Genomic DNA, 15,008 nt, shown 5'->3' with positions numbered 1-15,008 from the left:
GCATGTAATGCCACCCTACCTGGTAACTCTGTGTGCTTAGGACCTGCCTGAATTCTCCCTGTACCCATAAAAGTGGGAAGACTTCAGGAGATGGATTAGGAATTGATTTTGGATGTGTGAAACTAAAGACACAGAGGAACATTCCAACTTCATGTCTTTGGAAGAGAAGCGAATGGAAGATAGCAGTGGCGTTCCAAGAATGTTCTAGGATAGATGTAGCTAAACTCATCTGTTGCAGGCATAGAAAAGAGTAAGTAGTGGAGAAAGTTGTAAAAACAGGAGGGATGATGGCTATTTTCTCCTTGGGGAACAACGACTGGACTTCAGGTGGTTCTTCCCTAGTGCTGGGACTAGTCTTGGGAAATACATTAATAATAATAATAATAATAATAATAATAATAATAATAATAATATTTTTTTAAAAAAACTGCCAGGATTTTCAAGAGCACTGAACTTTTCCATACACAAATTTCTATTGATTGAGTGGGGGTTCACCACATTGAATTTCTGCTATTTGGATTCCAAAATTGTTCTAAGAACTGTCATCTGGCTTTATAGACTTGTTGCAGGCCGGAAAAATCCTTGAAGAGTGTATATCGGAAGGCATACTCGCGGGCCACTTTTTTCCAGGAGCTGTGCACATCTATTTCGCGGGTAATGCCAGACTATTTTCGTCTTTCTCTGTGCCCGCTTGCCTCCTTTCACCTGCAGTTACAAACCTGGTCAGTGACCGCCCAGGGATGATGAGATCCCCGCAGCTACGCACGCAGGTCAGAGATGGACTTTTGGGGAGGAGTAGGGGCAGGGCATGACCTAGTACCTGGCAGCGTCGCCGATTGGTGGAGGAGGAGGTTGTTCCCTCAGGGCGGCCTCTGATTGGCTGCAGGAAGAAGAGGCGTGACATCTTCCAAAGTTAAGCAAACACCTCCTCCTTCCCAGCCCCCCAGCCCAATTTCTGCTGGGAACTCGCTGCCGATTCTGTCCCGACTTGGGAGCTCAGGACTGCAGGGGGCCGTTTGGCGTCTCAGAGCGGACGGGGTGAGGAGGGGACCAGGGGAAGGATAAGCTGATGGGTGGGTGCGTGTGTGGGGAGAGGGAGGTCAGTCGGCCAGATGCGTTCTGAGATCGCCGGAGCGATTCCAGCTGTTCGCCCGAGTCTCCCGGGAGTGGACCTCCTGGTCCCAGAGCCCAGGGGCGACCGGGAGGGCTCAGCGGTGGCCGGGGGAAGCCAGGGAGAGAGGGTAGCGAGCATTTGAGGACTCCCTGCCAAGTCTTGTCTTGGACCATTTCCCTGCTCCGGAGGGAGGTCCGTACCCGCGGCTCCGGAATTTCTGAATAGGAAGGGGGAAGGAGGGCGATTGGCAATTTTTTTTTCCTTTCCTTTTTTTTTTTTTTGGCGAGTGGTGATGGTGCTATATTGCTGGGGAATAAAGAATTGGTTGATGTTGGAGTTGCGAAACGAACACCTTGTTAATTCTTGCACTGAACGCTTCTTTGGGGATGATCGCGGAGTCGTCACCACTGCAGTCTGTTTACCCACTGGGATGGTAAACTTCTCACGCCCTAGGACTAGGGCTGGTCTTTCTCTCCAAGATCGAGATCCCGCTGTGCTTCAGCGCCTTTTCCGTACACTCGGAAAGATAACGGGGGTGAGACAGCGAGGCACTCTGGATGTTAGGTCTCCTGAGCGCTTGAGACACTGTGCAGGCCAGTGTGTGATCACTTGCCCAGGGAGGGGGATCCAGAAGGACCTTGATTGGGTTGATGGTTCTGACTACTTCTCAAAAACAAAGATGTGCTTTTCAGGCATTGATATCGGGGGGCGGGGAGCGGGGTAGGGAATAGGGAGGGAGGGAAAGGAGGAGGGAGAGAAAGAAGAGGGGTGGGGAAGGAGAGAAGGAAAAAAAATAATTAGTTCAGTAACAGAACAAAGATTAACTTTATTTTCCCCTCTTTTTGTTAGGATACTGGGGATTGAGCCCAGGGGCGCTCTACTACTGAGCTACATCCCCAGACCTTTTTATTTTTTTACTTTGAGGGAGAATCTCACACTTAGGCTGGTCTCGAATTTAGGATTTCCCGGCCTTATACTTCAGAGTACCTGGGACTACCAGCATGAGCCCTTGAGTCCAGCAAGGAGCAACATTTTTTGATATTGTGGGTCATTAGTTACTGGAATGTAAGGAAGATGTATCTGTGATGATGCCCCATGTAAGATATTGATTTGAGCAGTGACTTTTCAGTACTTTGTTAACAAAGAAAAAGAATATAAAACACGGGTGGCACTTAATTATGTCTTGGCTTGCCTATTTTGTTACCTACACTAACATCCTCCTTTTTACCATGAAGATGAGCCATCTTAAATGATTTCAGGACTAAATGAGTTTAGGGCTATATAATGTGCTTACCATTTTGCAAAGTGACTTAGGAGGACAAAGGTTGCAGGTGATTTATGGGGTTATTTCCCCACTCTTCTAGAAAGTCAAATTTCTTATCAATCTCATTTGTTATTCAGAACTTCACTTTAATTTGATCTATTTGCAATTGAATTATTTTTCTGGTGTCTTTTAAGTGTTAAAAGACCTTGGGTCAGGATTATCAAAGTAATTTTGCACTTTCATTTTCACTTAACAAAAAGATTTTATTTTTCCAAAATTTCTTTTATTAAATGTCTCATAGACACAACATCACAAACAGTAGTAAATTTCCTAGGTGAAGCCACCAAAAAATTCTTTGTGATTCATATCATCGTAGAAACACTATATATTTGGCATGGGAACTAACCAAGAGCATAGTTTACTGTATTCATTGAATCTAAAATGCCATCAATTGTAAGATGCATTCCTGTTTCAAAGATGCTATAATATGAAAACATGGGTCTTAAACATTTTATTAAATACAATATTACAAGGTAATTAATTTATCTTGAATATCCAAGCCTAAACGGTGAAGTTGAAGAGTAGGCTTATCCGGCTCCAGTTTTTTTCTTTTTTTTTTTTTTTTACCCCCCTCTCCCAGAAAAACTTAAGGGAGTGAGTAAATTAATTACCACAGGTGACAGAATAGAAGATAATATCTTCTGCTGGTGGTGAGGTTGTGCTCACATTTGAGCAATGAGCAGGCTTGGAGTCTTTTGGTTTTCTTAACTTTTTTTTTCTGAGTGTTTATGGCATGTAAAATCATGCTCAGCACTTTATGCACATTAGCTCAATTAAACTTAACAGCAGCCTTGAGAGGAAGATGTTAATGTGACTTCCATTTGCAGATGAGGCTCAGACAGGTTGTTTTGGAATGAGTTCCCAGAACAAGTTTAGGTACTGCAGAACCAGGTCATTGGTATTCCTTTGCTATATATAGTTCCTGTTATAAGCTCTGGCTCCTGGCTGCTGTAGACAGTGCAGGTAGCTTAGGCAAATGTTTATTTTTCTTCCATAATGTTTTTAGTGTTTTGTTTTCCTATTTAGTGTATGTTCATAGACAGAAAACTTATTTATGTTCTAAAATTCTAATGTATTCATAATTCTAATGTTTGCAATCCACAGTGCTGGATTAATACTAAGCTTAATGGAATAAGAATGTTAAAGAGGAAAGGGACTCAAGTATTGTGTTCTAGTCTAGATGAGGAGACTGAAGTCAAGAGGAGGCACGGAAGGCTAGTTACATGTCTGAACTCCTAGAACTGGACTTTCCCTCCCTACCATAGAACATTTCATAACATTAATTGGTCTCTGAAATTATGGCAAAGAATAGACTTTTTGTTGTTGTTGTTGTTTTTGGTAGGAGAAGGAGGTTGTGGATCCCAATTTCATGTGTTTATTTTATTTTCTCTCTTGCCTAGGTCTTCATGATATTTATTTAAATTTCATTATTTGTTTTTTAATTATATAAGATCTTCTATTTTTTAAATACATAAGGTCATAGAACATATATTAATGGGATATTATGTGTTATTTCATTATATGAATACATTATACAATGTTTAAGTCAGTTTAATCATATTTACCTTCTTAAACATTTATCATTTCTTTATGATGAAAGCATTCAAACTCCTTTTTTTTCCTAGTTTTTGGAAATATATAGTGCATTATCTATTGTGCAATATATTTATTCATCCTTTCTAAAAATGTTTGATGTTTTCCTATATGCTAGTTACTGGGAATACAGAAGTGAATAAATATCAATTCCTACCCACTTTCAGTTTAGCAAAGAGATGGAGGAGCAAGCAGTAAGTAAGTAGTTTGGATTGATTCTAATTCAGAGCTAACTTTGTATTCCATCTCAGTGAAGCTAACTTTGTGGGTGAAAGTTCAAGAGAGTCATGGGTCTTTTGTCTTGGTCTGACACTGAGCAGCTGATGGCCTTGAGAAAAATATAGATTGTCTTCTTTTGGGTATGTTTGCACTCAAATATTTAAGGTTTAGTTATATTTATTAGTTGATAATTCATCAGCAGGTTTTGGTTTGCATTATTTAAATAAATAAAATGACCCCATCCTGTTCCTGTAAGACCCTATGAAAATGGGCAGGGCCTGGATTGCTGCTGCTTTATGTCTTTACCAAGTACTTATCATCATTACTACATACCCTATAAGGACCTCCAGAATATGTTGTGTGTCATGGAAAGCTAAAAGCATGCCTTCTGTGATCAATGGGCAAAATATTCCATTTTGTTAACACTGTCAAGAAAATGTTCTGGGTTTTATTATATTTTATTTAAATATTAGATAATATGCATGCTAAAAATCAGTGACTACCTACTTTATATTATTATATGGATTGTTAAAAACAATAGGCTGGCCAGGGATGGTAACCCCAGAGATTCAGGAGGCTGAGGCAGAAGTATCACAAATTTGAGGCCAACCTCAGAAACTTAGCAAATTGCTATCTCAAAAATAAATAAATAAATAAAACGGGCTCAGGATATAGCTCAGTGATAAAATGCCCCTGGGTTCCATCTCCAGTACTGCAAAACAAAACAAAACAAACAAACAAAAAGCCCCAACCTGCTCATTATCTGAAAGGACCTTGTTAGCCATCTTTGTTCTGAGAGTGTTTTTTCTTGAGATATGCACTTTTATAAATGCACTTTACATATTGTGCTTTGATTTCTCCATATGATTTGGGATAATGATGCACTCAAGGACCAGGAAATAGGGAATGGTCACTGAAAGCAAATGATGGGCTATATATGGAGTACTAACCTCTATCTCTCCTATCTGTCATGTATCTATATCAGTAATGATTATTTTCCTCCCTGTTTTTCTTGAAAAGAAAATACTAAGAACTAAGAACATTTAAGCGTGTCTTCCCATTCCCACATGTGCAAAGTTAGGTTAAGCCCTGTATTAAATGGAACCCCTAAGCCTTTCCTCCTTGAGAATTGTAAAGACCACTACGATGGTGTAATATAGAAAGTTGTCCTGTTCCTGCTGGGAGAACCTGCCCTCTGATTGTCTTCCTGACTCAGCATGTGTCTCTGTGTAGTTTTCTGTAATATTCCTATGACTTTAGAGAGATCTCAAACTCTTGATCAGTTCTTGATAAGAAATGTACTAGATAAGAAACAGTGCTGTTCCCTTTTTACAAAAACATAGAGAAGAAATATTTTACATTTATTTTTATATTTGAAAATTTGACCTTTCTGTGTAAGGGAAGACAGAGTTTGCAGGAAAAGGGATTTCCCCCTACTCCTGTATATGTGACACTATCTCCCTCTTACTTTTCTACATCCTCCTTACACATACTGTACATTGAAATCAGGACTTAGCACTATCAGTTAACCTCACTAGAGCCAGTGGGTGAGCCAGAATCTTTCTGACTTGCTTCCTTGAGAGCTCTGCGGAACTTATTTCCTGATATTCTTTTTTTTTTTTTTTTTTTAGAGAGAGAGAGATAGAGACAGAGATAATTTTTATTTTTTAGTTTTCGGCAGACACAACATCTTTGTATGTGGTGCTGAGGATCGAACCTGGGCCGCACACATGCCAGGCAAGTGCACGACCACTTGAGCCACATCCCCAGCCTCTCCTGATATTCTTGAAAAAGACCACAAAATCCAGGACAGGAAAAGCCAGAATAGCCCACAAGGGTATTTCCACAAAATGCTAGGCACCTGCTGTGCAACTCCAACATTCTCACTGTTACCTGTTACCCACTTCTTGATGACCATAGGTAACTGGAAAGTTCATTGCTGAGACCAAGTTTCAAGGTTCAAGAGATCATGAACAGTAATACCTGCTACAATCAAACTTTTTTTCTAAGCACCCAGAAATCTGGAATTTACCTTGGCAGAGACTCAGGGAAGAATTTCAATGCAACAGAGAAAAAAGATATCAAGAAAAGCACTGTGTGCTTGGGAGGAGAACTGATAATTTACTGTGACTGTGAAGTCCATACCATATGGATCTGATTTTTTCCCCCTTTTTGTAGCAAGAGCTGGCCAGAGTAACAGCATGTTAGATCTACATGGTAAGCTTCTGTAAGCTTCAGCAAAGAGAGTGTCCCAGGTGTTAAGCACTAACCTAGAAATCCTGCTTCTGTTGAAAAGCAACTGATCCAGAAGGGCTCCTTTTCAGTTTCTTCATCTATAAAATGGGGTTAATAATAGTATCTACCTAGTAAGATATTTGCAAGAGGGAAATGTGACAGTATTTAAAGTGCCTAGCATAATTAATGCAAACTATTGCTATATTTGTTTTAGAAGTGAAAGTCACAGAAATGATCATTTTACAATTCCTTACAAAAAATGAAAGTGAAAGTACTTTCCTAAATGAATCCCAGAAGCTCAGTCCCTGCCACTTCTTTTTTTAGTTCCCTTAGAAAGTGTCACTTTGCAAATACGCATGCATTGTATGTATGTGTCTGTCTCTCTGTGTGGTCTGCTTCCTGCTGCCTCCAACCTGACCCCAGACAAGGGAGGAGGAGGGGCTGTCAAGAGAATGAGGTGTGGCTCTGGTTATAAATCAAGGTTGGGCTGTGTGTGTGTGTGTGTGTGTGTGTTGGGGGAGGGGTCAATTTAGGGCCAAGAATTGCTACTCAGAATAGAAGATACAGTGTCGGTTCAGGAAATACAGCCCCTGCTGGGAAGGTGTGTGTGTGTGTGTGTGTGTGTGTGTGTGTGTGTGTGTTTAAAAGATTCACAGTCTTTGGAATTGGTTTTATTTGGGAACAAAGGCATTCAGGTTCCATGAGACATAGCAGGTTCTCCTTTAACTTGGGGGACACTATATATTATGGGCTTGGGTTTGATTATAATCATCTCTCCTAAGAACAAAACCATCTGAATAAACCAAAAATTAGATGTAGTCTGCAACAGTTTTTAGTTAAAATGTTAATCATCTATTTTGGTATCTCCATTTTAGTCCAGTTGAAGCCTGAACTAATCATTAACAATTTTTCTTTCTGTCAGCAGCTTTCTCTGATTTTGACCTTTTCTTTCTAAAGCCTTTTCAGCTGAATTCCTTACTGTTTTGTTCTATTCTCTGATTTTGTTGTGAAATATTCTATAAATTGACCATTATAGGGAGCAGGCAGTTGTTTGTCCCCAGGGAATGCACTTCTATGCTTAAGTGTTTGGTCAGAATTTCCTCATCTATATGGGTGCTTTTAGAGATTGAAATCTGATGTATTGGAAAAATATTTCATAAAAGTTTTGCTATGTGCTGGCAATAATGGGTAGGACATTTCTAGAAGATGTAAAATTATGGGTATAGAATTTCTAGAGAATATGCCACTTACATAGAAAACAGTTTTAAACTTTAAATGATCCAGCAAATCACCATCTGCAATGACATTTGACTATAGAATATATGAAACACTTTGAGGACAGAGAGAATAAACACTACTAGATCTAAATATTTATGTGTAAAATCTTATATAAAATTTACTCTGTATAGGATGCAGATTTACTCTGTATAGGATGTTTTTAAATTTTTTATTTGTTCTTTTTAGTTATACATGACAGTAGAATGTATTTTGACACATCATCCATACATGGAGTATAACTTGTCATTCTTGTGGTTGTACACGATATGGAGTTACACTGGGTGTATATTCATATATGAACACAGAAAAGTTATGTCCTATTAATTTCTGCTGTCTTTCCTATTCCTAATCTCCCTCTATTCCCTTCATTCCCTTTTGTCTAACCTAGTGAACTTCTATCGCCCCCCACCCCCCAGGTTATTATGAGTTAGCTTATCAAAGAGAACTTCATTAGGCCTTTGATTTTTTTATTGGCTTATTTCACTTAGCATGATAGTTTCCAGTTCCAACCAATTACCAGCAAATGCCATAATTTCATATGTCTTTATGGCTCGGTAATATTCCATTGTGTATATGTACCACATTTTCTTTATCCATTATCTGTTGAAGGTTGATTCCGTAGCTTAGCTATCGTGAATTGAGCTGCTATAAACATTGGTGTGGCTGTGTCACTATAGTACACTGATTTTAAGTCCTTTGGGTATATGCCAAGGAATAGGATTACTGGGTCAAATGGTGGTTCCATTTCAAGTTTTCTGAGGAAAATCATACTGCTTTCCAGAATGGTTGAACCAATTTACAGTCCCACCAGCAGTGGGAAAAACTTTCTCCCCCCTTCTAGAGTATTTTTGTTTTGTTTTGTTTTAAGAGAGAGAGAGAGAGGAGAGAGAGAGAGAGAGAGATAATATTTTTTAAAATATTTATTTTTCAGTTTTCGGTGGACACAACATCTTTATTTTATTTTTATGTGGTGCTGAGGATTGAACCCAGTGCCCCGCGCATGCCAGGCGAGTGTGATACCACTTGAGCCACATCCCCAGCCCACAAATATAGGATATTTTTTTCAGTGAGTGGAATTATGCCATCTGGGAGACAGTTGGAAAGGTGAGGTGGGCTGGGCTTAAATTCAAAGGCTGGAGAACATGGTATGGAGAGAAAAGCCAGGAGAGGGGATTATGTTGAGGGCAACAAGAGGGAACAGTGAGGGTGAAGCAGGAAGCCCAAGGTGGGAGTGGATGGGAGCAGGGTGACAGTCTAACCTGATAGTGGAGGAACTGGTTTGGTTGGCTGGTTGCTTTCTTTGCATTTACAACCTGTTCAGGATGGTACTTTTGTAAAATTCAGTAACAAGGAATAACTAGGAAAATGATCATGTGATATTGCAGCTTATAAAATGCTTACTTTCTAGTTCTTCTTGCATCTCATTTCTGACCAGTAAAAACAGTCCACTGACCGACACAAGTTAGCAGAACATACCAAGTACTTTTTTTGCATGTCCAGAAAATGGCCTGAGATGAAGCTGAAGGCACATTGGCATTAAGTTGTCAAGAACCTTATATCATTATCAGAATTTGAAGCTTTATGCCATCAAAATTTGGACCACTCTGTAAGAGCTGCTTTCTGTCATCTTCCTGGCTTTACATGGTAGTACTCAACTTTTGTGTTGAGTACATGTTTGGTAAAACATATTTAGAAAGCTATGTTGACTTGGTTACTGATCAGTGCCACCTAAGTGGCTCTATACTTACTTTGGAATTAAGTACCTTGATGTTTGGGAATTTGGGTCTGTTTAGGTAAAGGTACACTTCACATGGAGGTTGCCCCTCCCTTCTTGTCTATCTTCTTGTCCCCATCTCTTCTTGTCACATTTTATCCTCATTTGGGTTGGCTGTGTTTTTCAGCAGATTTCTAAGGAGACCAGAACTGACACATAAGCCCTCGTGTCCTTTGTTGTTCTGCTTTCTCATGTTGCCTTCACAGTCAGCAGGTTTCAAGATGCTTCGAATACACAGAAGCAACCTGACCCCACTAAGGGTCAGCCTCTCCAGAGCCCTTCACCACAAAGCTGTCATGGCCCTCAGACGGGAGGATGTCAACGCCTGGGAGAGAAGAGCGCCTCTGGCTCCCAAGCACATCAAAGGGATCACCAGTCTGGGCTACAAGGTCTTGATACAGCCTTCCAATCGAAGGGCCATTCATGATAAGGTGACTGTTTTCAATTTTTAAAATGTGTGCAAATGAGATGAACCTGTATATGAAAAATAAGAAGCATCCAAGGAAAAATAAAATGTGCTAGTGTCACTTTAATTCCTTTTCTTTTTGCTTAAAAATGTAATTTTTACTCTACTCCATACTTTCTCCAGCTAAAGGTTAAAGGGTCTGCTTTTAGGTGTTGATGGTTTTCATTCTTTCTGTCCTTCACGTGCAACTCCAGTTTGCAGTAGAGAGCCCAAGGTTGTTTAAGACACCATCCTTGAAGCCAGGGAATGCTTCTTTGAGGAGAGTTTTATCACAAGAGTGTGTTCCCAGCCCAAGAGTGTATCCTGTCAGGCACTTTTGAGAAGCCCTTTATGTTCAGAATTCTGCTGGACATAAACATTCCACAATAATATTATAATATGGGTTAGATTCTTATTCTCATTTTAGGAATATGCAAAAAAAAAAAAAAATATATATATATATATATATATATATATATATATATATATATATATATATATTCCTTTCCTAAATCATTTGCAAGTACTGAATGATGCTTTAGCATGCACCTCTAAGGAGTAAATAATTTTGCTACATAACCAGTATATAATTTTCATAACTAAGAAATTAATAATTTCGTGAGAACACCTCATATAGTTGATGTTCAGATTCCCCATTTCAAATACCTTTTAGTTTAATTCAAGGATTAATTGAGGGTCATTGCATGTCATGGCTATGTCTCTTTAGTTCTTTTGATCTATAACAGCACCTTCATTTCTATTTTCTGGAGGAGTCCAGGCTAGTTGACTTGTAGAATATTCTGCTTCTGGGTAGAACTAGTTTGGTTGTTTCTTATGATTATATTCAGGCTAACCACTTGTGTCATACATATAAGCAATGCATGTTTTACACATTGTAACATATTAAAGGTACAAAATATCAGATTATTTCCTAGGAATGCATGATCATGGGCAGGGAATTGTGACTCAGTGGAAAAGCACTTGCCCAGCATGCCTGAGGCTCTGCCTGGGATTGATATCCAGTACTGCAATAAATAAATAAACAAATTTAATTTTTAGAAAAGCACCCAGGGGTGTTTGACCACTGAGACACATCCCCAGCCCCCCTTTTTTTTTGTTTTTATTTTGAGACCAGTCTTGTTAAGATGCTGAGGCTGATTTTGAACTTGCCATCCTCCCACTTCAGCTTCCAAGTCACTTTCACACACCCGGCTAAATTGTTCTTAAATATTAGTATGTGCTGAATTTTCTAATTGTCTTTTGTTATAACAGTTAAACATAATAGATCTATCTTTAGCTGGAGAGTTCAAGTATTAAAAGTTGCTGTCCTATTAGTTCTAATCCATACAAGTTTTTACTGCTTCAAAAAGTTGTGCTTTTATTTGCTCTACTTTTTATTAGAGAAAATATGACTACCACAAGTCAGAGGAATAATCTTTAACCAACATTGCATTTCCAGGAATACGTCAAAGCTGGTGGTATTCTTCAGGAGGACATTTCCGAAGCTTGTCTAATTTTGGGAGTTAAAAGACCTCCAGAGGATAAACTAATGTCCAAGAAAACTTATGCATTCTTCTCCCACACAATAAAAGCTCAAGAAGCTAATATGAGCTTGTTGGATGAGGTTCTAAAACAGGTAATTAGTGACCAATATGCATAAGTGTTAACACAGGAAAATAATATTTTAATTTAACTTCAAAGTGGAGCTTTGGTTTTCTTTAGCATCTAGTGAATCTGTCATGCTGCTTTACATACTTACATTCTAATGAAAGGAGACAGAGGACAAATGACATCTTATATGTCACTTGTCAACATGTGTTGAGAGAAACAATGCTGAAGGAGAATAGGAATGTGGGCCCTGGCAGAGGTGACACTACTGGATCACACAGGATGGTCATGGGGGGCCTCATTATGAAGGTGACATTTGAAGGCAGCAAAGGACTAAGCCATACCCTTCTGGAAAGAGTCTTCCAAGTAGTAATAGTAATGCAAAGGCTCCAGGGTCTATTTGAGTGGACACAGTGGGTCATGTAATAAAATGCTTTTTCTGTCTACTCTGTGATAATAGTTGCAGGTGGGAGGAAGAGAGCCAAAGTGATTAGAATCCTGTTAATCAGTGATAGTTTAGACTAGGCTGCAAATGATGGTGCCTTTCACCTGGGTGGTGGAAGTGCCGTTGTAACATATGGAGAGTCCTGTCACATGGACAATCCTGTGTTTTAAAGCTGATTTCTACAAAATTCACTGGTGAAATGAAGGTGGACTATGAGAAAGGAGAGGAATCAGGAATGACTAAGATTTTGGCATGTGCAACTTGTAGGGGCTCTATAAAGGGAGATGGTGCTACTGCAAGAAAAGCAGGCATGGATGGAGAGGTCAACAGTTGAGTTGGGGGCCTCAAGTTAAGTGGACTAGGGACACCAGTCCAGAGCTCAGGTGGGAAGCTCCTGCTGACATAGATTTGGAAGTTGTCAGAAAGTATCTATAATCATGGGGTTGGGAGAGTATAATGAGTGAGTGGAAATAAATGAGTCATCCAAAGTCCCTGTGCTAAAGGAAGGATGTTAGAGAATTAGAAATAGACTAACTTCTGAGGATGGGAGAGGATGGGAGACTCACAACTAGAAAAAGCAATAGGGACAATGTATTTTATACAAGAGAATTGAATTATTTCCTATTAATTTCAAATATACTAGACCTGGGTTGTAGTTAATTTGCAATGTTTCTGAAGAACAGATTCAAAAGTAATTAATGGAAATCATATTAGAAAATGAATATTCCGTTTTAAACAAATCAACCTTTAGAAAATACTTTAGAGACTTTCTGTTATAAGACTTTTGTTCATTACAAAAAAAAATAATAAAAACAGAACCAGCAGGGCTACTTTTTGGCAGTCCTTTGTAACCAGTTAGAGTTGGATGCATGTAAAATGTTCTTAAATATATAGACATAATTAAAATTATATGTTTTTTTTCAGTGATATGAGTGGAACTCAGGGTCTATGCATGCTAGATAAGTGTGCTTTGTCTCTGTGTTTGGCCACTGAGCTATAACTCCAACTATTAAATCATTTGATGTTTGAGAAAATAAAATAAGTGTTCAAAACATTCTATGATTAGAATGGATCAATAGCTTTTAAGCATACATTAAAAAGTCTTTTCCACAGAGTTGGAAGATCCCAAGGAAAGTGGAAGAATAGCTTTTTAGAAAAGGTGAGAAAAGATATACAGGCAGTATGCACTACTTAATTAACAATTAATTCATTATTGTGGTGCAGAAATTGAACCTAGGGCTTTGCGCATGCTAGGCAAATGCTCTATCACTGAACTCCATCCCCAGCATGCATTCAGCCCCACACCCCCAAGAAAACGACTTTATTTTGAGACAATGCTCAACTTCTTAAATGAAGCTTACCGGTAAAAGGGTAGAAAAAGAAAGAATGAGGAGAGGAGGAAAGGGAGGAAGGAAGAGAGACACAGTTGTGTATGAACTTGGGAGGGGTCATTCTTATTACTTTTCAGGTAGAAGAGACCTGGGAGTATTTAGAATAACTGCGGAGCAGTCATTCTAATAAAAAGGAATGATGCTGGAAAAAGGTAATGATAATTTAAGAAGTGTGGTCTTTGAAGATTCAGAAAAAACTTGAGATTGGCTCACAGTAATGGGTCTCAGGAGGGATTCATTTTCTTTGAGACCATAAGGAAGAATGGGAGGATGAATTGGGGCTGTAAATTTATTTATAGATGGTGCTGGTTGGATTGGGCTGTATGTTTGTCAAAAACAGAAAATCCTGTTTTGGTTATCTCATTGCCCAGCAACAAGGCCATTTAGCAACCTCTAGGACTATTCTTTCATCTCCAATTGTAAACCTACAGCTAGCTTTTTGAGCTAACCTTTTCTAAATATTTCATGGTGCACTTCATGGAAATTTAGGTTAGCAAGTCAAGACATATTTTGAAAGAAGAAACATGGAGAATACTTGTTCATATATGTACTTTACTCATTTCAATTGAACTTAATAGGTCTGGTTGAGAAATTTTTTACCCTTTCTTCAGGAAATCCGACTTATTGATTATGAAAAAATGGTGGATCATAGAGGGATACGAATAGTGGCATTTGGACAGTGGGCCGGTGTGGCAGGTAGGTGCCAGGCTTTTATGTCACTTTCTAAATTGCCTGAGTGCCAGTAACTGTGTTTTCCCTTTTCTGTGAAAAGGGAATGTGAGTGTTTATTTTCACTGACAAAATTAAAATGGGAGTATGCTGAAGGCTGGTGAATATTGGAGGAATTGGGAAGAAGATAGATCATTAAAATATTTTATTATGAATGTTGGAAAAGAAAGCAGGGGAAGGATAACACCCGTGAACAGACTGGGACATTTTAGACCTGTTTGAAGAGCTCAATTTGGTGATGGGACATTGGGAAGTAGAAAATAGGGGAAAAGAATAAGGAGAAAAAAAGGTACAGGGGCATGAACCAACAGAGGAGCTTCCTAGAAAGGATGAGAGCTGGAGTCTGGGACAAACTTCTGCTTGACTTTTATCCCGGCTAGTACTTTTTTTTAATTTATTTTTTTTATTGTTGGTTGTTCAAAACATTACATAGTTCTTGATATATCATCTTTCACACTTTGCTTCAAGTGGGTTATGAACTCCCATTTTTAGCCCATATACAGATTGCAGAATCACATCAATTACACATCCATTGATTTACATATTGCCATACTAGTGACTGTCATGTTCTGCTACCTTTCCTATCCTCTACTATCCCCCCTCCCCTCCCCTCCCCACCCCTCTTCTCTCTCTACCCCCTCTACTGACCTTCATTTCTCCCCCTTGTATTATTTTTCCCTTTCCCCTCATTTCCTCTTGTATGTTCTATTGTATAACCCTGAGGGTCTCCTTCCATTTCCATGCAATTTCCCTTTTCTCTCCCTTTCCCTCCCACCTCTCATCTCTGTTTAATGTTAATCTTCTTCTCATGCTCTTCGTCCCTACTCTGTTCTTAGTTACTCTCCTTATATCA

At 39.0% G+C, this 15,008-nt stretch overlaps 1 protein-coding gene across 2 annotated transcripts in view; it reads left to right on the top strand.

Annotated features, from left to right (window-relative positions):
• Positions 1-905: 905 nt before the first annotated feature.
• Aass (aminoadipate-semialdehyde synthase) overlaps positions 906-15,008 on the top strand; it is a 63,807-nt gene continuing 49,704 nt past the window's right edge. The window contains exons 1-4 of one of the 2 annotated variants that reach the window (XM_046422391.2): positions 906-1,038; positions 9,744-9,968; positions 11,442-11,618; positions 14,038-14,122. In XM_046422391.2, coding sequence (XP_046278347.1) covers positions 9,759-9,968; positions 11,442-11,618; positions 14,038-14,122 — 472 coding nt within the window. In that variant the 5' untranslated portion in view covers positions 906-1,038; positions 9,744-9,758. The remainder of the gene's footprint in view (positions 1,039-9,743; positions 9,969-11,441; positions 11,619-14,037; positions 14,123-15,008) is intronic. The other variant, XM_046422392.2, reaches the window with a different exon arrangement.

This window comes from Marmota monax, unplaced genomic scaffold (assembly GCF_021218885.2).
Source record: "Marmota monax isolate L192 unplaced genomic scaffold, Marmota_monax_Labrador192_F-V1.1 WCK01_AAM20220418_F8-fsc00027, whole genome shotgun sequence".
NCBI lineage: Eukaryota > Metazoa > Chordata > Mammalia > Rodentia > Sciuridae > Marmota > Marmota monax.
This window is presented reverse-complemented; position numbering and strand designations above follow the sequence as displayed.